Source organism: Entelurus aequoreus, linkage group LG28 (genome assembly GCF_033978785.1).
Source record: "Entelurus aequoreus isolate RoL-2023_Sb linkage group LG28, RoL_Eaeq_v1.1, whole genome shotgun sequence".
Lineage (NCBI taxonomy): Eukaryota > Metazoa > Chordata > Actinopteri > Syngnathiformes > Syngnathidae > Entelurus > Entelurus aequoreus.
Window position 1 is genome coordinate 3,162,551 of NC_084758.1, and position 20,018 is coordinate 3,182,568.

The following is a 20,018-nucleotide window of genomic DNA, read 5'->3' on the forward strand; positions in this document are numbered from 1 at the left end:
CGCCATCTTGGAATGTTTGTTAACGTCTGCTGTATCAACATACTAACATTAGCATGCTAGCCTATTTTGGTGGTTTTTAGCTAATTTTGTATGTTTAATCCTAAAAATCATAATTTTCGGTACTAGGCGCCATCTTGGAAGTATGCTAACGTCTGCTGTATCAACATACTGTAACGACCTGCTGAGGTTGATATGTTCTTGAGTGAGTGATATCAAGAATTCCCATTGTTTTAAACGTACCACGCCTGTAAGGTGATTGGCGAAGGAGTAGGAAGCGGGTTGTTGCGGAAATGAAGAATGAGGACAGACGTGCGTGTGCAAGGAACGAGATAAATTGAGCTGTGTTAGTATAGGTTGCTCAAAAGTTTAAAAAGAGCGTCAGACTTGGTGTGCAGTTCTTCTGGACGCTACAATTGGTGTCAGAAGTAAAACTTTGCGCATACTGCCGCAGCTTATGTGCTCAGCCTGCTACGTCATCGGGAGGTACGTGCCACGATGTTTCCTGGCGACTTTGTCAAGATTGAACGGGAGGGGAAGGACATTAAGTGGGGACTTAAGGTGCCGGCAGAGACTGCAGATGTCTGTATGAATCTCGGACTTGAGGAGCTCGCCGCAAAGAGAGAGAGAGAGGGAGGAAGGAGAGAGAGGCAGCGTCGACAGGTGCAGCGCATGCTTCTTGTCATGGGGGAATTCCGCCCTCAATGAAGACTCCCAGGTTTGATGGCAAGGCGAACTGGGATGCCCAATTTGAACTGTTGTCACAGGTTGGAAGATGGTCTCTGGAAAAAATGTCCCTCCAGCTTGCAATGTGCCTCACTGGTGATGCCTTGTCAAGCCTGCTGCTACTAAGCCCAGCAGAGAGAAGTGATTATGAAGCTCTTGTTGGGGCTCTGAAGAGGAGATTTGGACGGTGCTCAGTAGATAGCCTATTGCGCTCAGAGCTCTGCAGTCGTCAGCGGCGACCAGGAGAGTCACTAAGGGACTTGGCTAACAACATCGAGGGACTGGTCCACCGCACCTATGCTCACATGCCTGCAGCCATCCAGGGGGAGCTAGCCCACGATCACTTCCTCCAGGCCCTTCTACCAGCTGACTTGCATGTTCAGACACTCCTGGCCCACCCCACTTCCCTCCAGGCAGCCCTTGAGATGGCTACAGAGAGAGAGAGAGAGAGAGAGAGAGAGAGAGAGATGCTGTGCACCAGTGCTCAAAGGCTTGTGCTTGGTGATACACCTCGGGTGAAAGAACAAAAGGGGCCAGACCTGGTGCCGGGGTACCCAGCGTGGATGGAGTCGCTGACCTAGTTGGTTCGGGCAGCCACCCTACGTGACGATCAACGCTCAAGACAGCGTGTTAAGACATGTTGGAGCTGTGGGGAGGCCGGACACTTGGCCGTGATTGCCCACATACCCGAGTCAATAAGGGAAACGGGTCAGAGGCCGTATAGACGGGACAATACTGGCCCCTAAGAATATGTCCCAACGTCACCCCAAGGAGAACACAGTACAGGTTGTTCAAGAGAGAGGGGTAAAGGCAGTGAGCGGAAAAGATCGCCAGCCAGAACACCTCGTGGTAATTGGACAAACCTGGGTAGGGAACTGTTGGTACGCTCCTATAACTGTGTGGGGGGGTACGTTGCACAGCATTAGTGGACACAGAGTCCTCTGCAACAATAATAAAGCCAGGGGTGGTGTCAAGAGGGGTTGCCATTTTGCCCACCTTAGTAAAGCTTCAGACAGTCACCGCAGAGAAGACTCCAATGGTCGGGGAAGTTGTGGTGACTCTGGGGGTGGGGAACACATCTGTTCAGCACCCGGTGTGGGTTGCTAATCTGGAAGACTGCATTCTTGGGGTGGATCTGCTTGGAGCACTGGACTGTGTAATCGACGCCAAGAGGGGTACCCTTATCTTCCCAGATGGGCATGTTATCCAGATGTTCAGACAGCCCACTCAATCAAGCTGTTCTGTTGGCCACAGCGTCACATTAGCGGCCAAAAGGATAGTCAACCCGGTTGTCGATCCTGCTACTTTTCCACAGATGGCTATGCTGCAGACCCCCGTTATGGATGCTGTACCACCCGACAATGGGGAAAGAATTGCGGTTGTGAGAGAGGTCTGGAGGAAAAACTGTGATGGATTGACCCAGAGTGAACAAGGACAGCTGTGGCAACTCTTGCTAGATTACAAGCACTGTTTTTCGCTCTCTGAAGATGTTGTTGGCTAGACAGACCTCATCCATCACAATATTGACACAGGGGACGCCCACCCATTCAGGATGAGACCTAGACGACTTCCACTGGCCCGTCAGGCCGCAGCTGATAAGGTCCTACAAGAGATGCAACGTGCTGGACTTATTGAGCCCCCTACAAGTTCCTGGGCATCGCCGGTTGTAATGGTCCCAAAGAAGGGGGTGAATGAGTGGCGCTTCTGTGTCGACTTCAGACCCTTGAACAAGGTGACGAAAGAAGACTCCCACCCCCATCCTCATATCGATGAGGCCTTGGATGTGGTGGCCGAGTCCTCCCGGTTTTCATCCCTCGACCTGCTCAGTGGCTATTGGCAAGTCCCCCTTACCCTCGACGCCAGACCCAAGACAGCTTTCATGACCACGACCGGCCTGTGGCAGTTAAGGGTGCTTCCGTTTGGTCTTTGCAACGCACCTGCCACGTTCGAGAGACTTATGGACAAGGTACTTGCTGGTATTTCCCGCCAAGAGTGTGTTGTGTACCTTGATGACATCTTGGTTCATGGTGGGTCCTTTGAAGCAGCCATGGCAGGTCACAATTTGTGCTGGAGCGGATGAAGGCAGCAGGCTTAAAACTACACCCCCAGAAGTGCTGCATTTTGAGACGGGAGGTCACGTTCCTGGGACACAGAATTGGAGAGGCGCGCACCGTACCTGAGAAGGTGCGCGCTGTGGAAGCGTGGCCCACTTCGAGGTTGGTGCATGAGCTGAAGAGTTTCCTTGGCTTGGCGTTATATTACAGGCGGTTTGTGAAAGGGTTCTCCTGCATTGCTGCTAGCCTGTTCCGGTTGCTGAAAAAGGGCGAATCGTTTACCTGGACTGAAGAGTGTCAGACAGCATTCAGTTCACTGCAGAGAGCGCTTGTGGAGGCTCTCATCCTCTTCCCACCTAACTCCAGTCTCCCCTTTGTCTTGGACACTGATGCCAGCAATGTTGGCTTCGGAGCGGTGCTGTCACAGGTGACACCTGAAGACGAGAAGGTGATCGCATACCATAGCAGGACATTTAACAAGGCCGAATGGCGCTATTGTGTGACCCGGCGGGAGCTACTGGCGGTAGTCACTGATGGCCGCCACTTCAAATATTACCTGGGCGGCCTTAATTTTACAGTCAGAGCCGACAACACCGCTTCACAGTGGCTTATGTACTTCAAAGAGCCTGAAGGCCAGCTAGCGCGCTGGATTGAAGAGCTACAGGCATATGACTTCACCGTGGCCCATAGAGCAGGAGCACAACATGGCAGTGCTGATGCACTCTCTCGCCGGCCCTGCTACGTAACTAACTGCCAATATTGTGAGAAAAAGGACACACTGTAGGGGCTCCATCCAAATGTGTTGTGTGCGGTGGTGGATGCAAGGGGGCCAACCGATGGACAGCTGCAGCCACCCATCACGGCAGTGAAGTGGGAGCTTGAACAAGAAGAGGACAGTGCCATTGAGCCCCTTCGCGCATGGGTGGCTGGGCAGCGGCGGCCACAGTGGAAGAAGATTGCCATGCTTTCACGCGCTACAAAAGGCCTCTGGTCAATGTCTGAAACCCTGCATCTGTCTGATGGTGTGCTACAAAGAGGCTGGAGAGAACCAGCCACAGGGGAGACCCGCTGGCAAGTGGTGGTGCCAAAAACTTTGAGAGAGTCGGTCCTAAAGGAGGTGCACGGGGCCCCGGGATCTGGGCACTTTGGTATCTCCAAGACCCTAAACAGCCTCCGCCAAGCCTTTTATTGGGGTCAACACAGGAGAGATGTGGTTGACTATTGCGAGCAGTGTGACAGCTGCGTGGCAAAGAAGGGCCCTGCAGGCAGATCACATGCACAGCTACAGCAATTCCCTGCGGGCTGTCCTATGGAGAGGGTGGGGTTAGATGTCCTTGGGCCCTTCCCTCGCACAGAAAGAGGTAACCGCTACATCCTCACAGTAATGGACTACTTTACAAAGTGGCCTGAAGCATACAGACTGCCCGACCAAGAAGCTGAAACTATTGCAGATGGTATGTTCAGCAGGTTCAGTGCTCCAGAGATCATCCACATCGATCAAGGCAGAAACTTTGAGTCAAGGCTTTTTGCAATGTTGTACGAGAAACTTGGCTCTCTGAAGACCTGGACCACACCCCTGCACCCACAGAGTGACGGGCTTGTGGAGAGGTTTAACCGCACCTTGGGACAACAGTTGGCAATTGTCACGGGTAAACATCAGCGGGACTGGAATTGCCATGTTCCCCTCGTGTTAATGGCATACAGGTCAGTAGTTCAAGACTCCACTTCTTGCTCCCCGGCCCTTTTAATGCTGTGCCGAGAGATCCGTACGCCTGCCGAAATGATGATGGGTAGACCTCCGGATGCGCCGGTTGGTCCACCAGAAGTGGAGTACGCTAAGAGACTACAAGACCGGCTGGATTCAGCTCATGAATTTGCCAGGAACCAGCTGCGGAATGCTGGCTGTAGACCAAAGAGGAATTACGACGTGCACGAAAAAGGGCGACATTTCGCCGCTGAAGAGTTTGTGTGGGTGTGCAACCCCCAACGGAAAAAGGGAAGATGCCCGGCGCTGGACAGTGACTGGATGGGCCCTTGAAGAGTGTTAGAAAGACTCAGGGAAGTTGTGTACCGGGTCCAACTCCCACCCCATGGCAGAAAAGTTGTCCTGCACCGCGACCGGCTAGCACCGTACCGGGGCACGGGTACTCCTGCAGGACTAGGAGTGGAGTTACCAGGGAGAATGGGCCTTAGCCCAGGGACTAGAGAGTCTTGTTCTTCCGTTCCGGGGACCTCGTCCTGGCCTTCACAAGATGTAACTGTGACTTCCTCCCCAGGAAGGGGTAACGCTGCTACTCCGACAAGACCCCGGAGGCTTAGGCGGCGACCAGCCCACTTGAGAGATTTTGTTGTCCCCCTCGGGGACGAGGGACTTTGAAAGGGAGGGATAGCGTAACGACCTGCTGAGGTTGATGTGTTCTTGAGTGAGTGATATTTAGAATTCCCATTGTTGTGAACGTACCACGCCTATAAGGTGATTGGCGAAGAAGGAGGAAGCGGGTTGTTGCGGAAATGAGGAATGAGGATTTACGTGCGTGTGGAAGGATTGAGATAAGTTGAGCTGTGTTAGTATAGGTTGCTCAATAAAAGTTTAAAAAGAGCGTCAGATTTGGTGTGCACTTCTTCTGGACGCTACATTACTAACATTAGCTTGCTAACCTCTTTTGGTTATTTTTAACAAATTTTGTATGTTTAAACCCAAAAAATCATAATTTTTTATACTTGGCGCCATCTTAGAAGTATGCTATCGTCTGTTATATCAACATACTAGCATTAGCATGCTAACCTATTTTGGTATTTTTTAACTAATTTGTATGTTTGAACCTAAAAATCATAATTTTCGATATTCGGCGCCCTCTTGGAAGTATGCTAGCGTCTGCTATATGAACATACTAACATTAGCAGGCTATCCTATTTTGGTCATTTTTAACAAATTTTGTATGTTTAAACTTAAAAATCATAATTTTCGATACATTGCGCCATCTTGTAAGTATGCTAATGCCTGCTATATCAACATACTAACATTATCATGCTAACCTATTTTGGTGGTTTTTAACAAATTTTGTATGTTTAAACCTAAAAATCATAATTTTCTATGCTTGGCGCCATCTTGGAAGTATGCTAACGCCTGCTATATCAACATATTAACATTAGCGTGCTAACCTATTTTGTTTTTGTTTAGCTAATTTAGTATGTTTAACCCCCCCAAAAAATCAACATTTTTGATACTTGGCGCCATCTTGGAATGTTTGCTAACGTCTGCTATATCAACTTACTAACATTAGTATGCTAACCTATTTTGGTTATTTTTAACTACTTGTATGTTTAAACGCAAAAAAATCATAATTTTCGATACTTGGCGCCATCTTGGAAGTATGCTAACGTCTGCTTTATCAACATACTAACATTAGCATGCTAACCTATTTTGGTAATTTTTAGTTAATTTTTTATGTTTTAACCAAAAAAAAAATCCTAATTTTCAATACTTGGCGCCATCTTGGAAGTATGCTAAAGTCCGCTGTATCAACGTACTAACATTAGCGTGCTAACCTTTTTTTTTTTTTTTTTTTAAGCTAATTGCCCGAATGCAGCTGAGATAGGCTCCAGCGACCCTAAAAGGGACAAGCGGTAGAAAATGGATGGGATGGATGGATAGTATGTTTAAACCCCCCCCAAAAAAATCCTAATTTTCGATACTTAGCGTCATCTTGGAATGTTTGCTAACGTCTGCTGTATCAACAATACTAACAGTAGCATGCTAACCTATTTTGGTGGTTTTTAGCTAATTTTGTATGTTTAAACCTATAAATCAAAATTTTCGATACTGGGCGCCATCTTGGAAGTATGCTAACGTCTGCTATATCAACATACTAAAATTAGCGTGCTAACCTATTTTGGTTATTTTTTAGCTAATTTTGTATGTTTTAACCAAAAAAATCATAATTTTCGATACTTGGCGCCATCTTGGAAGTATGCTAATGTATACTATATCAAAATACTAATATTAGCGTTCTAACCTATTTTGGTTTTTATTTAGCTAATTTTGTATGTTTAAACCTAAAACTCATAATTTTCGATACTTGGCGCCATCTTGGAATGTTTGTTAACGTCTGCTGTATCAACATACTAACATTAGCATGCTAGCCTATTTTGGTGGTTTTTAGCTAATTTTGTATGTTTAAACCTAAATATCATAATTTTCGATACTCGGCGCCATCCTGGAAGTATGCCAACGTCTGCTGTATCAACATACCAACATTAGCATGCTAATCTATTGTAGCGGCGACCAGCTATCTCGTCAGCTGATGCGCGAGCTTGCAACTGCAGCGGCTTGGCAACCAGCCAAACCCCACTTAATAAATTTATATTTTATCGTAGAGCACATCCGCACCCCTATTCACCTAGGCAACCCCAGGTAAGGTGTATATAATTTGTCATTATTTCGGCCAGTCGGCATATATGATGAGAGTTTATCTATTTACGTTCACGCGCAGGTATAGCGCGGCGCACTCCCGTCTCATCTGCTGGTGTGCAAGCTCGGTAATTAGTCGGCTGTGTCAAATTAAGGAGTACAAAAGACGCCACCGCAGCGCAGTATGGGAAATGGTTTAGTTCCTTACAGAGAACCCAGAGTTGTGCCAAAAGTGTACCAAAACCAAAAACTGAACGGACAGCCGTTTTTTCTGCTAAAGACTGCTAAAGACAGAACATCAACCTCTGATAACAACAGGAGGCACTGTGCTGAAAGAAGTTGAGGACTTCAATTACCTGGGCTCATGGATCAACTCAACTGAGCAAGATCTAAAAGTGAGGAAGGCACTTGCATGGAGGGCCCTGAATGGCATAACCAGTGTATGGAACTCCAACCTCCCCCGCCAAATCAAATTCAGCTTCATCTATGCGACAGTTGAGTCCGTTCTCCTCTATGGCAGCGAATGCTGGACCCTGAAGCCAATCCTGGAGAAGTCTCTGGATGGATGCTACACCAGGATGCTGCGTGCAGTGCTTAACATCAACAAGAGTGCGCACGTAACCAACAGAATCCTCTACAAGGGAATACCAAGGGTGAGCGAGAAGGTTGCTGTAAGGAGAATTAGACTAGCAGGACACTGCCAAAGGCATCAGGAGCTGCCAGCCAGCAAATTGGTGCTGTGGGAACCAACACATGGGCATCGGTCAAGAGTACGTCCCACACTAACATACGTGGACATACTCAAGAAGGATGCAGGCGCTCAGAGTACCGAGGAACTGGCCAAATGTATGGAGAATCGGGATGACTGGAAGCAACGATGGAAGGCTCGTCTGAAGACGACCTAGAGAGCTAAAGACTGGTAATGACTGCTAAAAAGATTGGAAAAAGAAGCTGTTCCTTCGTTTGGAGAAACTGTTGCAAACTAAAGGAAAATAAAAGGGAAAAAAAACAACGTTCTGGTCTTTTGATTGAAATCCAGAAGCCACATTCAGCATTGGTACATCCTTTCAAGTGTGGGATAAGCACAGCAAAAAAAGCAAAACACTCGACAGTAAAAAACCGCAGTGCCAGCTGGTTAAAAAAGCCCCTAAGCAAACCAGACTGAGTCTTCCGCATCCAAGTCCACCCAACGCCCCTGCCAAGCCACTGCTGTGTCCAGGCCCAGTGCTCCAAAGCCCAAAATTGCAGAGTCAAAATCCCTGCAGCAGCTGAAGAGGGAAAGAACGACTGCCAAACAGCGGTTTACCCGACAGGCAAACTTACTGGTGAAGTCTTGCAAGAACATGTCAGCAGAAGAACTGGTGGAAGCCTTCAGCAAGGTCGTACTTCAGGCTGAGAAGGTAATGGAGGCAAATGAGGTGGTGGAAACCTTGACTGAGGAGGCGGAGCTTGAACCTACTGCTAAAGAGGACATCAATGCAGATATGAGAAAAACAGCAGAGGACTGCGAACAGAAGCTTGAGGAAGTGGAGAATACTGTCTAGAACAGGGGTCACCAACGCGGTGCCCGCGGGCACCAGGTCGCCCGTAAGGACCAGATGAGTCGCCCGCGGGCCTGTTCTAAAAATTTTTTTAAAAAAAATAAATAAAAACAATTTAAAAAAAAAAAAAAAAAAAAAAAAAAAATTAAATCTACATAGAAAAAACACAAGATACACTTTCAATCAGTGCATCAACCCAAACAACCTCCCCCATGCACACTCATCCACACCCACTCACACAAAAGGGGTTATTTCTTTCTGCTACCAATATTCTGGTTCCCACAACATAGACAACACATCTGCAAGGGACACAGTCCCTGAAGCACACATGATTGTATAGGCTGCTGGTCCACTAACATTTTCATTAATTACTATTTTTTATGTAATTATTTTTATATTGTTTTACTTTCTTTTTTATCCAAGAAAATGTTTTTTATTTATTTATCTTATTTTATTTTATTTTTTAAAAAAGGGCCTTATCTTCAACAGACCAGGTTGTCAATGAAATTAGATTTGTTTAAAGGGTTTTTTAAACCAGGCCCAGTCCAGATAATGTCCAAGTCGGACTCAGCAACACACACCTTCATTCATGTACACAGAAAAAAATTAGGGAACACAACAGATTGCATATAATTTACAAACAAAATTACATTTTCAAAATAAGCATTTATGTACGGTCCAGATTATGTCCAGGTCACTCAAATTAGGGAACACAACAGATATCATATAATCTATAAACATAATTATACTTTCAAAATAAGCCTTTGAGGACTTCTCATCTTTTTTTTAAATGTTTTTTGGCATCATTATCGTTTTCAACCATGTAACTTTCTAAAATTAGAAAATACTGAATAAATGTTTTAAAGAAAGTAATACTAAGTGAATATCTGTTTTTGGCCTTAAAAATAAACATTTTACCGAGTACTATAATTAAATTGACAAAATCATGATTGTCAATGAACTCTCCTAAAATAACAGAAACCACATTAAGCTTCATAAACAAACCAATCCTTAAACACATTTTTTCAACTTCCACCCAAAACAAAGACACAATATGACAATACCAAAACAAATGCAGGGTGGATTCAGGCTCCTGACAACAAAATTGGCAATCATCTGACTCTGCCATATTCCATAATTTTAACATTTTCCCTGTGGGTAAGAAGTTATAAATCATTTTAATTTGAAAATAACGATTTTGCACATCGATAGTGGTTTTATAGATAAGTTTGAATATGGCATCCCATGGCAACAGGCAGTCAAAAAAGTCCTCCCATTTTCCATTTGTGTTGTATGAGGCAGCCTTCAAAGATGTCTTTATTAAATAAAAATTATATATTTTTCTATTTATTTTAGTTCCTTTTTGCCAACTAGAATTTCTTATTAGAGGTTTACAAACTAATAATTTAGTAGTTCCATAATTAATTATTTGTTTCCATATTTTCCCAATTACTCCAGTTAGTTGATAAAATGAAAAGCTTGAGCAAGCATCACCATACATAGCTCTAAATTCATCATACTTCATAATTTTACCATTCTCATCGATATCATTGACAAAAATGATTCCTCTTTCAAACATATTTCTCCAAAAGAAAGGCTTTCCATCTATTACAATATTAGAGTTCATGCATATTAACTGCTGCAAAATATCGTCTCTTTTTTCTGGCACATAAAATTGAAAACACCACTATGAGTGGATTGTTTCCTTTATGAACCCCGCCATGTTTCCTAGCAGACTCTCTGGGAGGGGATCACTTGTAAAAAATGATACAATTTCTTTTGATACAGTACATGTTTTTTGTCCAACAGGACATTTGTGTACCACTCAATGTTTAAATACATCTTTGGAACAATTGATGCTTTTAAAGACAGACACATAGCTTCAAGGTTGAGAAGTTTCAGGCCCCCATATTCATACTCTTTGTACAAAACCTTTCTTTTAATCTTTTCTGGTTTGCCGTTCCAGACAAAATCGAAGACCCTCCGCTCATAAATCTTAAAAAAGTTTTGTGATGGAGCTGGTAATGACAAAAACAAATAAATAAATTGAGGAATAATTAACGAGTTGGCAATAGACATTTTACCATACAAGGTTAGGGATTTCCCTTTCCATAATTGCATAATTTTGTCCAGCTTTCTTAGTCAATTATCATAATTTACTGAGCCTAGATCTTCCAGATTTTCTGGGACAACAACACCAAGTATGTTAACTGGTCCATCTGTCCACAAAACAGGCACTTTGCATTCCATTCGAAAGGACGTTCCGTTTAGATTTCCGATCCTAAACATTTTACATTTATCATAATTAAGCTTAAGGCCAGATTGCTGTGAAAATATGTCCAAAAGATTAAGAAGGTTCCGCAAACAATAAGGAAAAATCTTATCTTTGTGAATCAGCCTTTTCTGACATGAACTTCATCAAGAACAAACACAGAACACGCCTCACTGATGCACATCTGCAAGACTCACTCAGAGTTGCAGTGTCAAGTTACACACCAGAGTACAACACACTAGTTAACAGCATGCAATGCCAGGCTTCCCACTAACTGACAAAGAAACAGATAACAGATTTGGTGTCCAGTTCAAAGTGTGACATGATTTAAAAATTTGAGAGTTTACTTTTGTATTTTACATGAGTTATTATTTGTACAAACATGGTGCAAAGTAATTCATGATTTGTTAAAAAATGTTAGTGGCTAGCTAGTTAAAATGGGATATTGTGATTTCACAAGACTGTCTTAGAAGTGATCATTTGAAAATGTTCAATTTGAAAAATGTGCACTTAGAGAAAATATAAAAATAAAGTGTTGCATATTGATATTTATCTGTTTCTATATATATTTATTGTGAGAAATCATTAAGATGATCAGTGTTTCCACAAAGATAAATATCATTAATTATTAATAATAACAGAGTTAAAGGTAAATTGAGCAAATTGGCTACTTCTGGCAATTTATTTAAGTGTGTATCTAACTGGTAGCCCTTCGCATTAATCAGTACCCAAGAAGTAGCCCTTGGTTTCAAAAAGGTTGGTGACCCCTGGTCTAGAAGGTTCTATGGCAAGACTTTGGCTGCTCCGAACTCTCTCTTGTATTGGAGGCAGCTGAAAAAGAGTGCAAGCGATTGGCGGCAAGCAAACCGAGCCTGAAGCTGGAGGTATACAAACTGATGCTCAGCAACCTTGAGGGGCTGGTGAAAATGGCAAAAGGAACCATGTGCCAATGGACTCGGTGGGTCCCTGAAGGAGAGCGACCTGACTTCCGGGAGCGTGCCAGGAATGTGGAGAGTACGCTGCAAAAGTTCATTTCTGACGAGGCTACCCTACTGCAGGCAAAGCTGCAAAAGAAGGAATCCTCTGAGGAGATGCCACACTACTCACCCGCTGTCAAACTGAAACCCACAGCACTCCCACGGTTTGACAGCAACAAGCGGATGAAAGAGTGGGAGGCACTACAAAAGCAAGGTGAACTGAATGGCTCCAAGGAAATCAAGAAAATCCAGCTGTTGGGCAGCCTGGAAGACAATGTCGTAAGGGACCTTCGCCTGTCATCATATGGGGCGGCAGAGGAAATATTTTGTGTGATGGGAAATCTGTTTGGAAATAAAACAGCAATTGCCCTGGAAATCATCGAGGAGCTGCAGGCACTGCCACCCGTCTAAAGTCATCAACCCAGGAAGATTGTGGACTTGATGCAAATCGTGGAAAAAGCCCTGTATGACCTCAGTGAACTGCGAAACACTGGCGCCCTGAAAAATCCACTCGTTACCAAGTTCCTGGAGAGTAAGCTGCCAGAGGGCTTAAAGAAGGAGTGGCTGGTCCATGTATCCGCAGGAGAGGAAGAGGAAGCCTCGTCACCTGAGGACAGGTTTGACATACTCCTCAAGTTTCTAAGAAGTAAGGAAAAGATTTATGAGCAGCTGGACCAGCTCAGGTACGATGACCCCAGCAGGAGGGAGACAAAAGCCCCCAAAAAACATGCAAGAACAAAAAGCACTAACTCCTCAAGCGCCCAAGCACCCTGTGTCGTCTGTGGAGAAAGGGGCCACAGAAAGAGACTCTATTACTGCAAGAAGTTCAAAGCTCTCAAATCAGAAGAGAAGGAGGAAGCAGTTTAAAAAATGGGTGCTTGTGGCAGGTGCTTGGAGGTCCACGATGGTGATGCAGAGTGCAAGACCAACTTTCTGTGCAAAAGCGAGGGGTGTAAGGATGCTCAAGGTCCGAGTCATCACTACTACCTGTGTCCCAAAGCTGCAAGTAAAGGAGATGGGCCAAGGAAACCAAAGCCTAGTCCAGCAAGAGGGGGATGGAAAAAGTTCACAGAAACCCAGGAAGAGTTCCTGACACGCCTGACCCCAGACCTAGCCCAACTCTGTCTCAAAGACATTCAGTTCAGCTGTACCTGAGAGGAGCTTGCTGGCAGAGAATGGCCTTGGAGAGTATCCTGTCATAATGATGATCCTGGATGTTACTGTAAATGTAAATGATGGACAGAGGATCGGAACCCTGATAGACTTGGCGTCCGATACGAACTACATCACTCATGAGGCGGCTGGTGAGCTGAACCTGAGGAGTGAGGATGTGGCGCTCATAGTTCATGCAGTCGGGGGTATGCAAGTGACGGTGGAAACCAAGCGTTACCTCCTGAAGATCCGGGTCGCAACTGTAAAAGGAACCCTGAGGTCCCACCAGCTTGTTTGTTACGGGTTGGACAGCATTGCAGAGGTCAATCGCCACATACCACCCAAAACACTGCAGAAGATATTTCCTGATGTCCCTTGTCATGAACTGGTCCGTCCCACTAAAATCAAGCTCCTCATCAGCCACAAGGAAGGCCAACTCGTCCCTCAAAAAGTGCGCTCCATTGGCGACCTTGTCCTGTGGGATGGTCCCCTTGGGAAAACAGTGGGTGGCTCTCATCCAGAACTCATGGAAAATATTAAAGTCACAGCCCAAGGATCCAGAACCCACTTCGCCCACTCCATGTACGCAGCAGCTGTTGCGTACGAGGAGCATACCAGAAAGAACCCAGTTCATCCACCTAAACTGTCCCAAGCAGTCACGTCTGCTGCCAGCCGAGACTTCATGGACTGGTGGAGGTGGGACAGCATTGGGGCTGTGTGTGAGCCCAGGTGTGGCGGCTGCAGATGTGGGAATTGCCAACCTGGAGGAAAGGAGATGACAATCTCTGAGAAGCGGGAACTATAGCAAATAAAGAGTGGACTGACATACATCAATGGAAATCACCACAGCGAGAAACCACACTGGCCTGCAAAGTACCCTTGGGTGGAGGATCCGGCAACATTGCCAAACAGGAGAGCAGTTGAAGCAACATTCCTGAGGACTAAGAAGCAGTTGGCAAAGGAGCCAAAATGGGAGGCAGCCTACAAAGCTGAAGTCCACGAGATGGTTGAGCGGAACGCTGCAGTCAAGCTGTCTGTAGAAGAGTTGGCAAGCTAGTCTGGACCCGTATGGTACATCAGGCACTTGATTGCACCAAATCCCCACTCGGTGACAACACCAGTACGCCTTGTCTGGAACAGTAGTCAGAAATTCAGAGGCCAGAGCCTGAACGACCTGCTCATCAAGGGTCTAGACGTCCTTGATGACATCCGTGCTGTCCTCATCCGGTTTTGCCAAGGTGTCTTCACTGCACTTGGGGACATTAAAAAAATGTATAATTCTATATGGCTTGAGGACCAGGAAGTACACTTACATCACTTCCTGTGGAGAGACTCTGAGGAAGACGACTTCAGGAATATGCCATCACCAGGGTTAACATAGGCGATAAACCAGCCGGCTGTATCGCTTAAGTCGCCATGTGGGAGACGGCCAACCTGCCAATGTTTCACCATCTTGCAGAAGCGCGTCGAGTGCTGGAGCAAGACGCCTATGTAGATGACATCTTGACCTCGCATGATGATCTGAGCCAGCTCAAGCAAAGAACCTCAAATGTTGAGCACATCCTGTAAGCCGGAGGATTCTACATGAAGGCATGGGTCTACTACGGCCAAATTGGGAGGTCAGAATCAAGCCACTTAAAGAAGGAAGAACCCCCAGTGATGGTCCTCCCAAACCAACTCTCTGAGGGGAACAATAAAGCCCTGGGCCTTGGATATGATCCTGAGAGTGACAAGCTTCACTTGATGGTAGCTGTGAACTCCAAAAAGAGAAAGAAAATGAGACTCTGAGAAAACCTGTCAAGAGAGGAAGTCAGAGCGCAGGTGCCAGATCCACTCATCCGAAGAGAGCTCCTCAGTCAAGTTTCTGGGCTATACGATCCCCTCGGTCTTGCAACTCCCGTCAAACAGAAGGGAGCCATCTTTGTGAGGAGAGCTTTCCAGGAAGCTAAGGTCAACTACGGTCCATCAGTAGATACATGGGGTGCACCTTTGACTGAGAGCCTCCGGGAAGATGCCATCTGTCTCTTTGAAGACTACACTGAGCTCAGCCAGTTGAAATTCATCAGAGCCCTGATGCCACCTGACCCGTATTCCAAGCCCTGTGGTATCACCTTCTCTGATGGTAGTGAACGCTCTTACGGTGCCGTATTGTACCTTCTGTGGGAGTTACCAGAGGACTGGTCTAAGCCAAAGCCAGGCTGACACAATTAGACAACATTGGGAACCCTGTCAAGGCTGAGGTCTGCGGAGCAGTCTATGCAGCTCGTCTGAAAAAGCACTTCCAGAAGCACTGCAGCATCTATGTGGAAAAGTGGAACCACCTGGTTGACAGCCAGACAGTCTTGGGAGCCATCCAACAGGAAAGCTACAGCTACCAGACATTTTTTGCCAACAGAATTGGGGAGATCCAAGGCAGTACACATGTCCAAGACTGGTGGTGGATACCTGGGCCCCTCAATATCAAAGTGGCTGTTGAGTCCTGAGTGCCTAAGTCTCCCAGAGAGTGAGTGGCCAGTGAAGGCCGCCGAAGATGTTACTGTTGAAGCCAGAGAGAACCTCATTCGCATCCAGAAAAAGGCCTTCGTTGCTGCCCTGACCGTAGCTGGAGGAAAGATGGAGTCTAAACCGGAACTAATCTCAAGCCCTGCCGATCTGCACAGACCTCCTGCCAGGGCTGCAGTCATAAGCCTTATGGATATCCAGCGACGCCTTCCGAGACTTCTGTCTGGCGGCACAAGCATAAGCTACCTTTCCCAGCACCACAACAGACCGGCTGGTCGTATACAGGGATGAGGAAAGTGGCCTATTGGTATGCGGAGGCAGAATCCAGCACTTCAAAGAAGATGGCTTGGCTGTTCCACTGATCCCATTTGACACATGCCTGGGGACTCTGCTAGCATACCGGAGTCACCAAGAAGGGCATAAAGGTGTTGCCGGGACTCTATTTAAAATGCGAAAGAGGCCTTGGGTTGTGCAAGGCAGACGGCTAGCCCAGAAAGTTGTCAATTAGTGTGTCCGCTGCAGGAAGGCCAGAGCTCGAGTCTTTCAACAGGTGATGGGTGACCTACCAGTGGAGAGATCAAGACCTGCTGCACCATTCCAGTTCATGTCAGTTGACCTGTTTGGACCTTACCTGGTAAAGGATGATGTCAAAAGGAGAGTATCCATGAAGGTCTGGGGGGTCATCTTCTGCTGCATGGCGAGCCGGGCCCTGCACATACACATGGTCAACAGCATGTCCACAGAGGGCTTCCTAATGGCCTACCAGAGATTCACTGCCATCAGAGGTCACCCTCTCAAGGTTTGGTCAGATCCTGGGACCAACTTCTTTGGCGCAAAGTCCTTGTTGGAGGATTTGTATGCCTTCCTGGAGAGCCTAGACAGAGCAAGCCTGGAGGAGTATGCAGCGGCGAATGGGACAACCTGGACATAGAAAGTGCTCCCAGCCGACTCACCACATTGGAATGGAGCTGCTGAAACTGCCGTGTAGGTCGCCAAGAGGGCCCTTCAAAGTTTGAGCAAGTCGACAAATCTTACCGTCAGCGAGTTCTTCTCATCCCTCCGAATGGCAGCTAACCTGGCAAAAGAGCGTCCTATCGATGCAAGAATCCAGAGTCGGGAGGACCGTGTGGAGTACGTGACGCCAAACTCTCTCCTCCTGGGTCGAGCATCTCACAGTGGTGACTTCAAATCCTTTGAGTTTTAGAACTGTCCCTACAAGCGGCTCAAAGATATCCATGTCCAAGTCAACGAGTTCTGGAAAGCATGGTGCCAGCTTGCTGGCCCAAACCTTTTTGTTAGATCAAATTGGCATGCTACAGAAAGAAATGTCTCTCTTGGTGATGTTGTTTGGCTTTGTGATCAGAACGCTTTGCGTGGATAGTTTAAGCTTGGCCGAATCGTCAAAGTAGTTCCCGATTCAAAGGGCATTGTCAGAGATGTTGAGGTTCTTGTTACTTCAGGCAACTGTGCCTCAGTCCACCATCAGCATCCAGTGATCCACCCCACAGTTTCTAGAGACCGGAAAGAGAGGTCTAATGGTGTGGTATTGCGCAGAGATGTCAGGCGGCTTGTAGTTATTTTACCTGTAGAAGAGCTGTGCCCCTAGTGGTAAAATTGTTTGAAGTTGTTCGCCTTCTCAGTTGCAACCTTTTGGAATAAGTTCAAAAAGCTTGAGTGGGAGGTGTAGCGGCGAACAGCTGTCTCGTCAGCTGATGCGCGAGCTCGCAACCGCAGCGGCTTGGCAACCAGTCAAACTCCACTTAATAAAATTATATTTTACTGTAGAGCACATCCACACCCCTGTTCATCTAGGCAACCCCAGGTAAGGTGTATATAATTCGGCATTAGTTCAGCCAGTCGGCTTATATGATCAGAGCCGATCTATTTACATTCACGCGCAGGTATAGCGCGGCACCCTCCCGTCTCATCTGCTGGTGCCCGAGCCCGGTAATTAGACAGCTGTGTCAAATCAAGGAGTACAAAAGACGCCACTGCAGCGCAGAGTGGAGAAAGGTTTAGTTCCTTACAGCTAACCCAGAGTTGTGGCAAAAGTGTACCAAAATCAAAAGCTGAACGGACAGCCGGTGAGATTGCTCTTTATTTCTCTTTGTGGGTGTGACGCACCTGTTGCGCTGGTGAGATGGGGGGTGCGGGGAAGTTGTGTGCATGTAGCGTGCTTAGTCTGGAAGCTAAATACACACAGTGTTTTCCGTAACTGTTGTTTGGTAAGGAAGGGTTGATGTGTTTTCTTTGCTTGGTCTGATAAATGTTGGAGCAGTTTGCTTCATCAGGAGGGTGAAGCCGCTCAATTTAAAGTGTAGGATTTAACTGTGCTGGATCATCGGCTGCTCGTGAGGGCATAGGAAACGGGGCATTTTTCTACCAGTAGACAGCGTTTAAGATTGAGTGTTTTGCTGCTAAATTAATAATACATTTATATCGGATATGGATCTTAAATATGTACCTAAAATAGGTGGTTAATTGGTTAGGTATTTATGTATTTGCATATTGGGTTTTCTGCTGCACTTATCTATTGTGTTTCTGGGGTTAAATATATTTTATATGTATCTTGGTGCATTTATGTTTAGAAAATTTTTAAAAAATCTGTTTTAACTTAAAGGGAAAAGATTAGTCCATTTTCTTGCACTTGTTAAATGGTTAAGAGTTTGATAGCCTAAATAATAATTGTAAATTATGGGATTGATATTTGATAGATTTTTTACAGCATGTTAATCTTGTGGTGTTTTGTCCTTAAAGGTTTTTCACCTAAAGACTGCTAAAAAAGACTAAACAGTAAAAAAAAAAGCTCTTTCTTCGTTTGGAGAAACTGTTGCAAACTAAAAAAAAATAAAAGGAAAAAAATAACAACGGTCTCGTCTTTTGAGTGAAATCCAGAAGCCACATTGAGCATTGGTACATCCTTTCAAGTGTGGGATAAGCACAGTGAAAAAAGCAAAACACCTGACAATGTGTGAGGTGGTGTAAAAGGCACCTCTTGTTGCAAGTGTACCCAGGAGGGTTGCTCAGTCCTCCTCGGCCATTTTCTCAGTGATGTGAGTGTGGGGAGGCGGGGCCGGCAGACCGACAGCGAGGCGTGCCCCGCCGGGACCGACTCCGAGATGGCGGCGAGGAGGCGTGGCCGGCAGTCCAACAGGGAGGCAGGGCACAACGGAGCCCGCTCCAAGATGGTGGCGAGGAGGCGGGGACGGCGAGCTAGCGGCGAGGCGGTGTGCGCCGAGATCGACACCGCAATTGTTACCAGGTGCGGGGATCGCGCACCTGGTCACAATCAAATAATCCCCTCTCTGTTCAAAAAGCGCGACAGCCGAGAGAGACGAAAGGAGAGTTGGAGAGCCAGCAGTAGATGCAGAGCGGAAGCGACCGAGAGCGAGACGAAGACGACGCAAAAGGCTGAACGGAGAGAAGAGAGAGCAAGCAACAAGACACGCAGCTGAGCGAGAAGCGGACGCTGAGCGCGAGAGGAAGAGAAGGAGCCAGAGAGAGGCGAACGCTGAGAGAGATCGCAACAGAGCCCAAGGGAGACGACGAAGACGACGACGCGCGGGTGAAAAGCAAGCGGAAGAGCGAGCAGGTGGAGCCGGAGCTGAAAAGCGACTAGACCTGGGACTGAGGTTTATTTGCAAAAATAAAAGAAAGTCAACCCTCCTCGTGACAATGTCCTTCCTTGGTGGTCCTGCGAACCTGCACGGCGGCTTGAGTCAGTCACATTCGGCGCCCAACCGGGAAGGACCACCAGAGGCTGGGAAGGAAGATCCCCTGTGGGCTCTCATAGGCTCGCTCACAGAGCTTTCGGCAAGCAGCCGACAGCAAAGTCGGCTCTTGCAAGCATTGGTGGACCAGATGGAGGGGGGCGGCGAGTGGCCATCCGAACGAGATGATGACGAAAGTTGGGAGGAAATTGGTAACGAAGAGCGGGATGAAGATTGTGACGAAGATTGGGATGAAGATGATGACGAAGATTGGCATGAAGAAAAAGACAAAGAAGAAGAAAAAGACGAAGAAGAAGGAAAACAAAAAGACAAAGAAGAATGAAAAGACAAAGGAAAAGACAAAGACAAAGAAGAGGAAGAAAAAGAACAGGTGAAGGAGGAGGAGAAGACCGGGGGCACAGGTGGTCGTGGCCGTCTTCACTTCCCGCTCCCTCAAAAGGGGGTGGGTGGGGGGGGGAGTAGGCTCAGCCGGTCGGACTCCCGGCTTGCGTCCGGCGATGGAGGACTGTGGGGAGGCGGGGCCGGCAGACCAACAGCGAGCCGTGCCCCGCCGGGACCGACTCCGAGATGGCGGCGAGGAGGCGTGGCCGGCAGTCCAACAGGGAGGCAGTGCGCGCCAAGTTCGACGCCGCAATTGTTACCAGGTGCGGGGATC

General features: G+C 46.8%; 1 protein-coding gene across 1 annotated transcript; it reads left to right on the plus strand.

The window, feature by feature from the left end:
- The first annotated feature begins 495 nt into the window (after positions 1–495).
- Positions 496–19,808, plus strand: LOC133644884 (uncharacterized). The gene is made up of 4 exons (XM_062039636.1): positions 496–660; positions 765–1,096; positions 1,159–1,195; positions 19,107–19,808. Exons 1-4 carry the CDS (start codon positions 496–498, stop codon positions 19,683–19,685), a joined length of 1,113 nt encoding a protein of 370 aa, XP_061895620.1. The 3' UTR covers positions 19,686–19,808.
- Positions 19,809–20,018: the final 210 nt, after the last annotated feature.

What these genes read in the sequence shown, in the direction of transcription:
- LOC133644884 (XM_062039636.1), top strand. Translation starts at nt 496, where the DNA reads ATGTTTCCTGGCGACTTTGTCAAGATTGAACGGGAGGGGAAGGACATT. An exon ending in GAGAGAGGCAGCGTCGACAG is followed by an intron (nt 661 to 764) that starts GTGCAGCGCATG and finishes CTGTTGTCACAG; the next exon opens with GTTGGAAGATGGTCTCTGGA. An exon ending in GCCCTTCTACCAGCTGACTT is followed by an intron (nt 1,097 to 1,158) that starts GCATGTTCAGAC and finishes AGATGGCTACAG; the next exon opens with AGAGAGAGAGAGAGAGAGAG.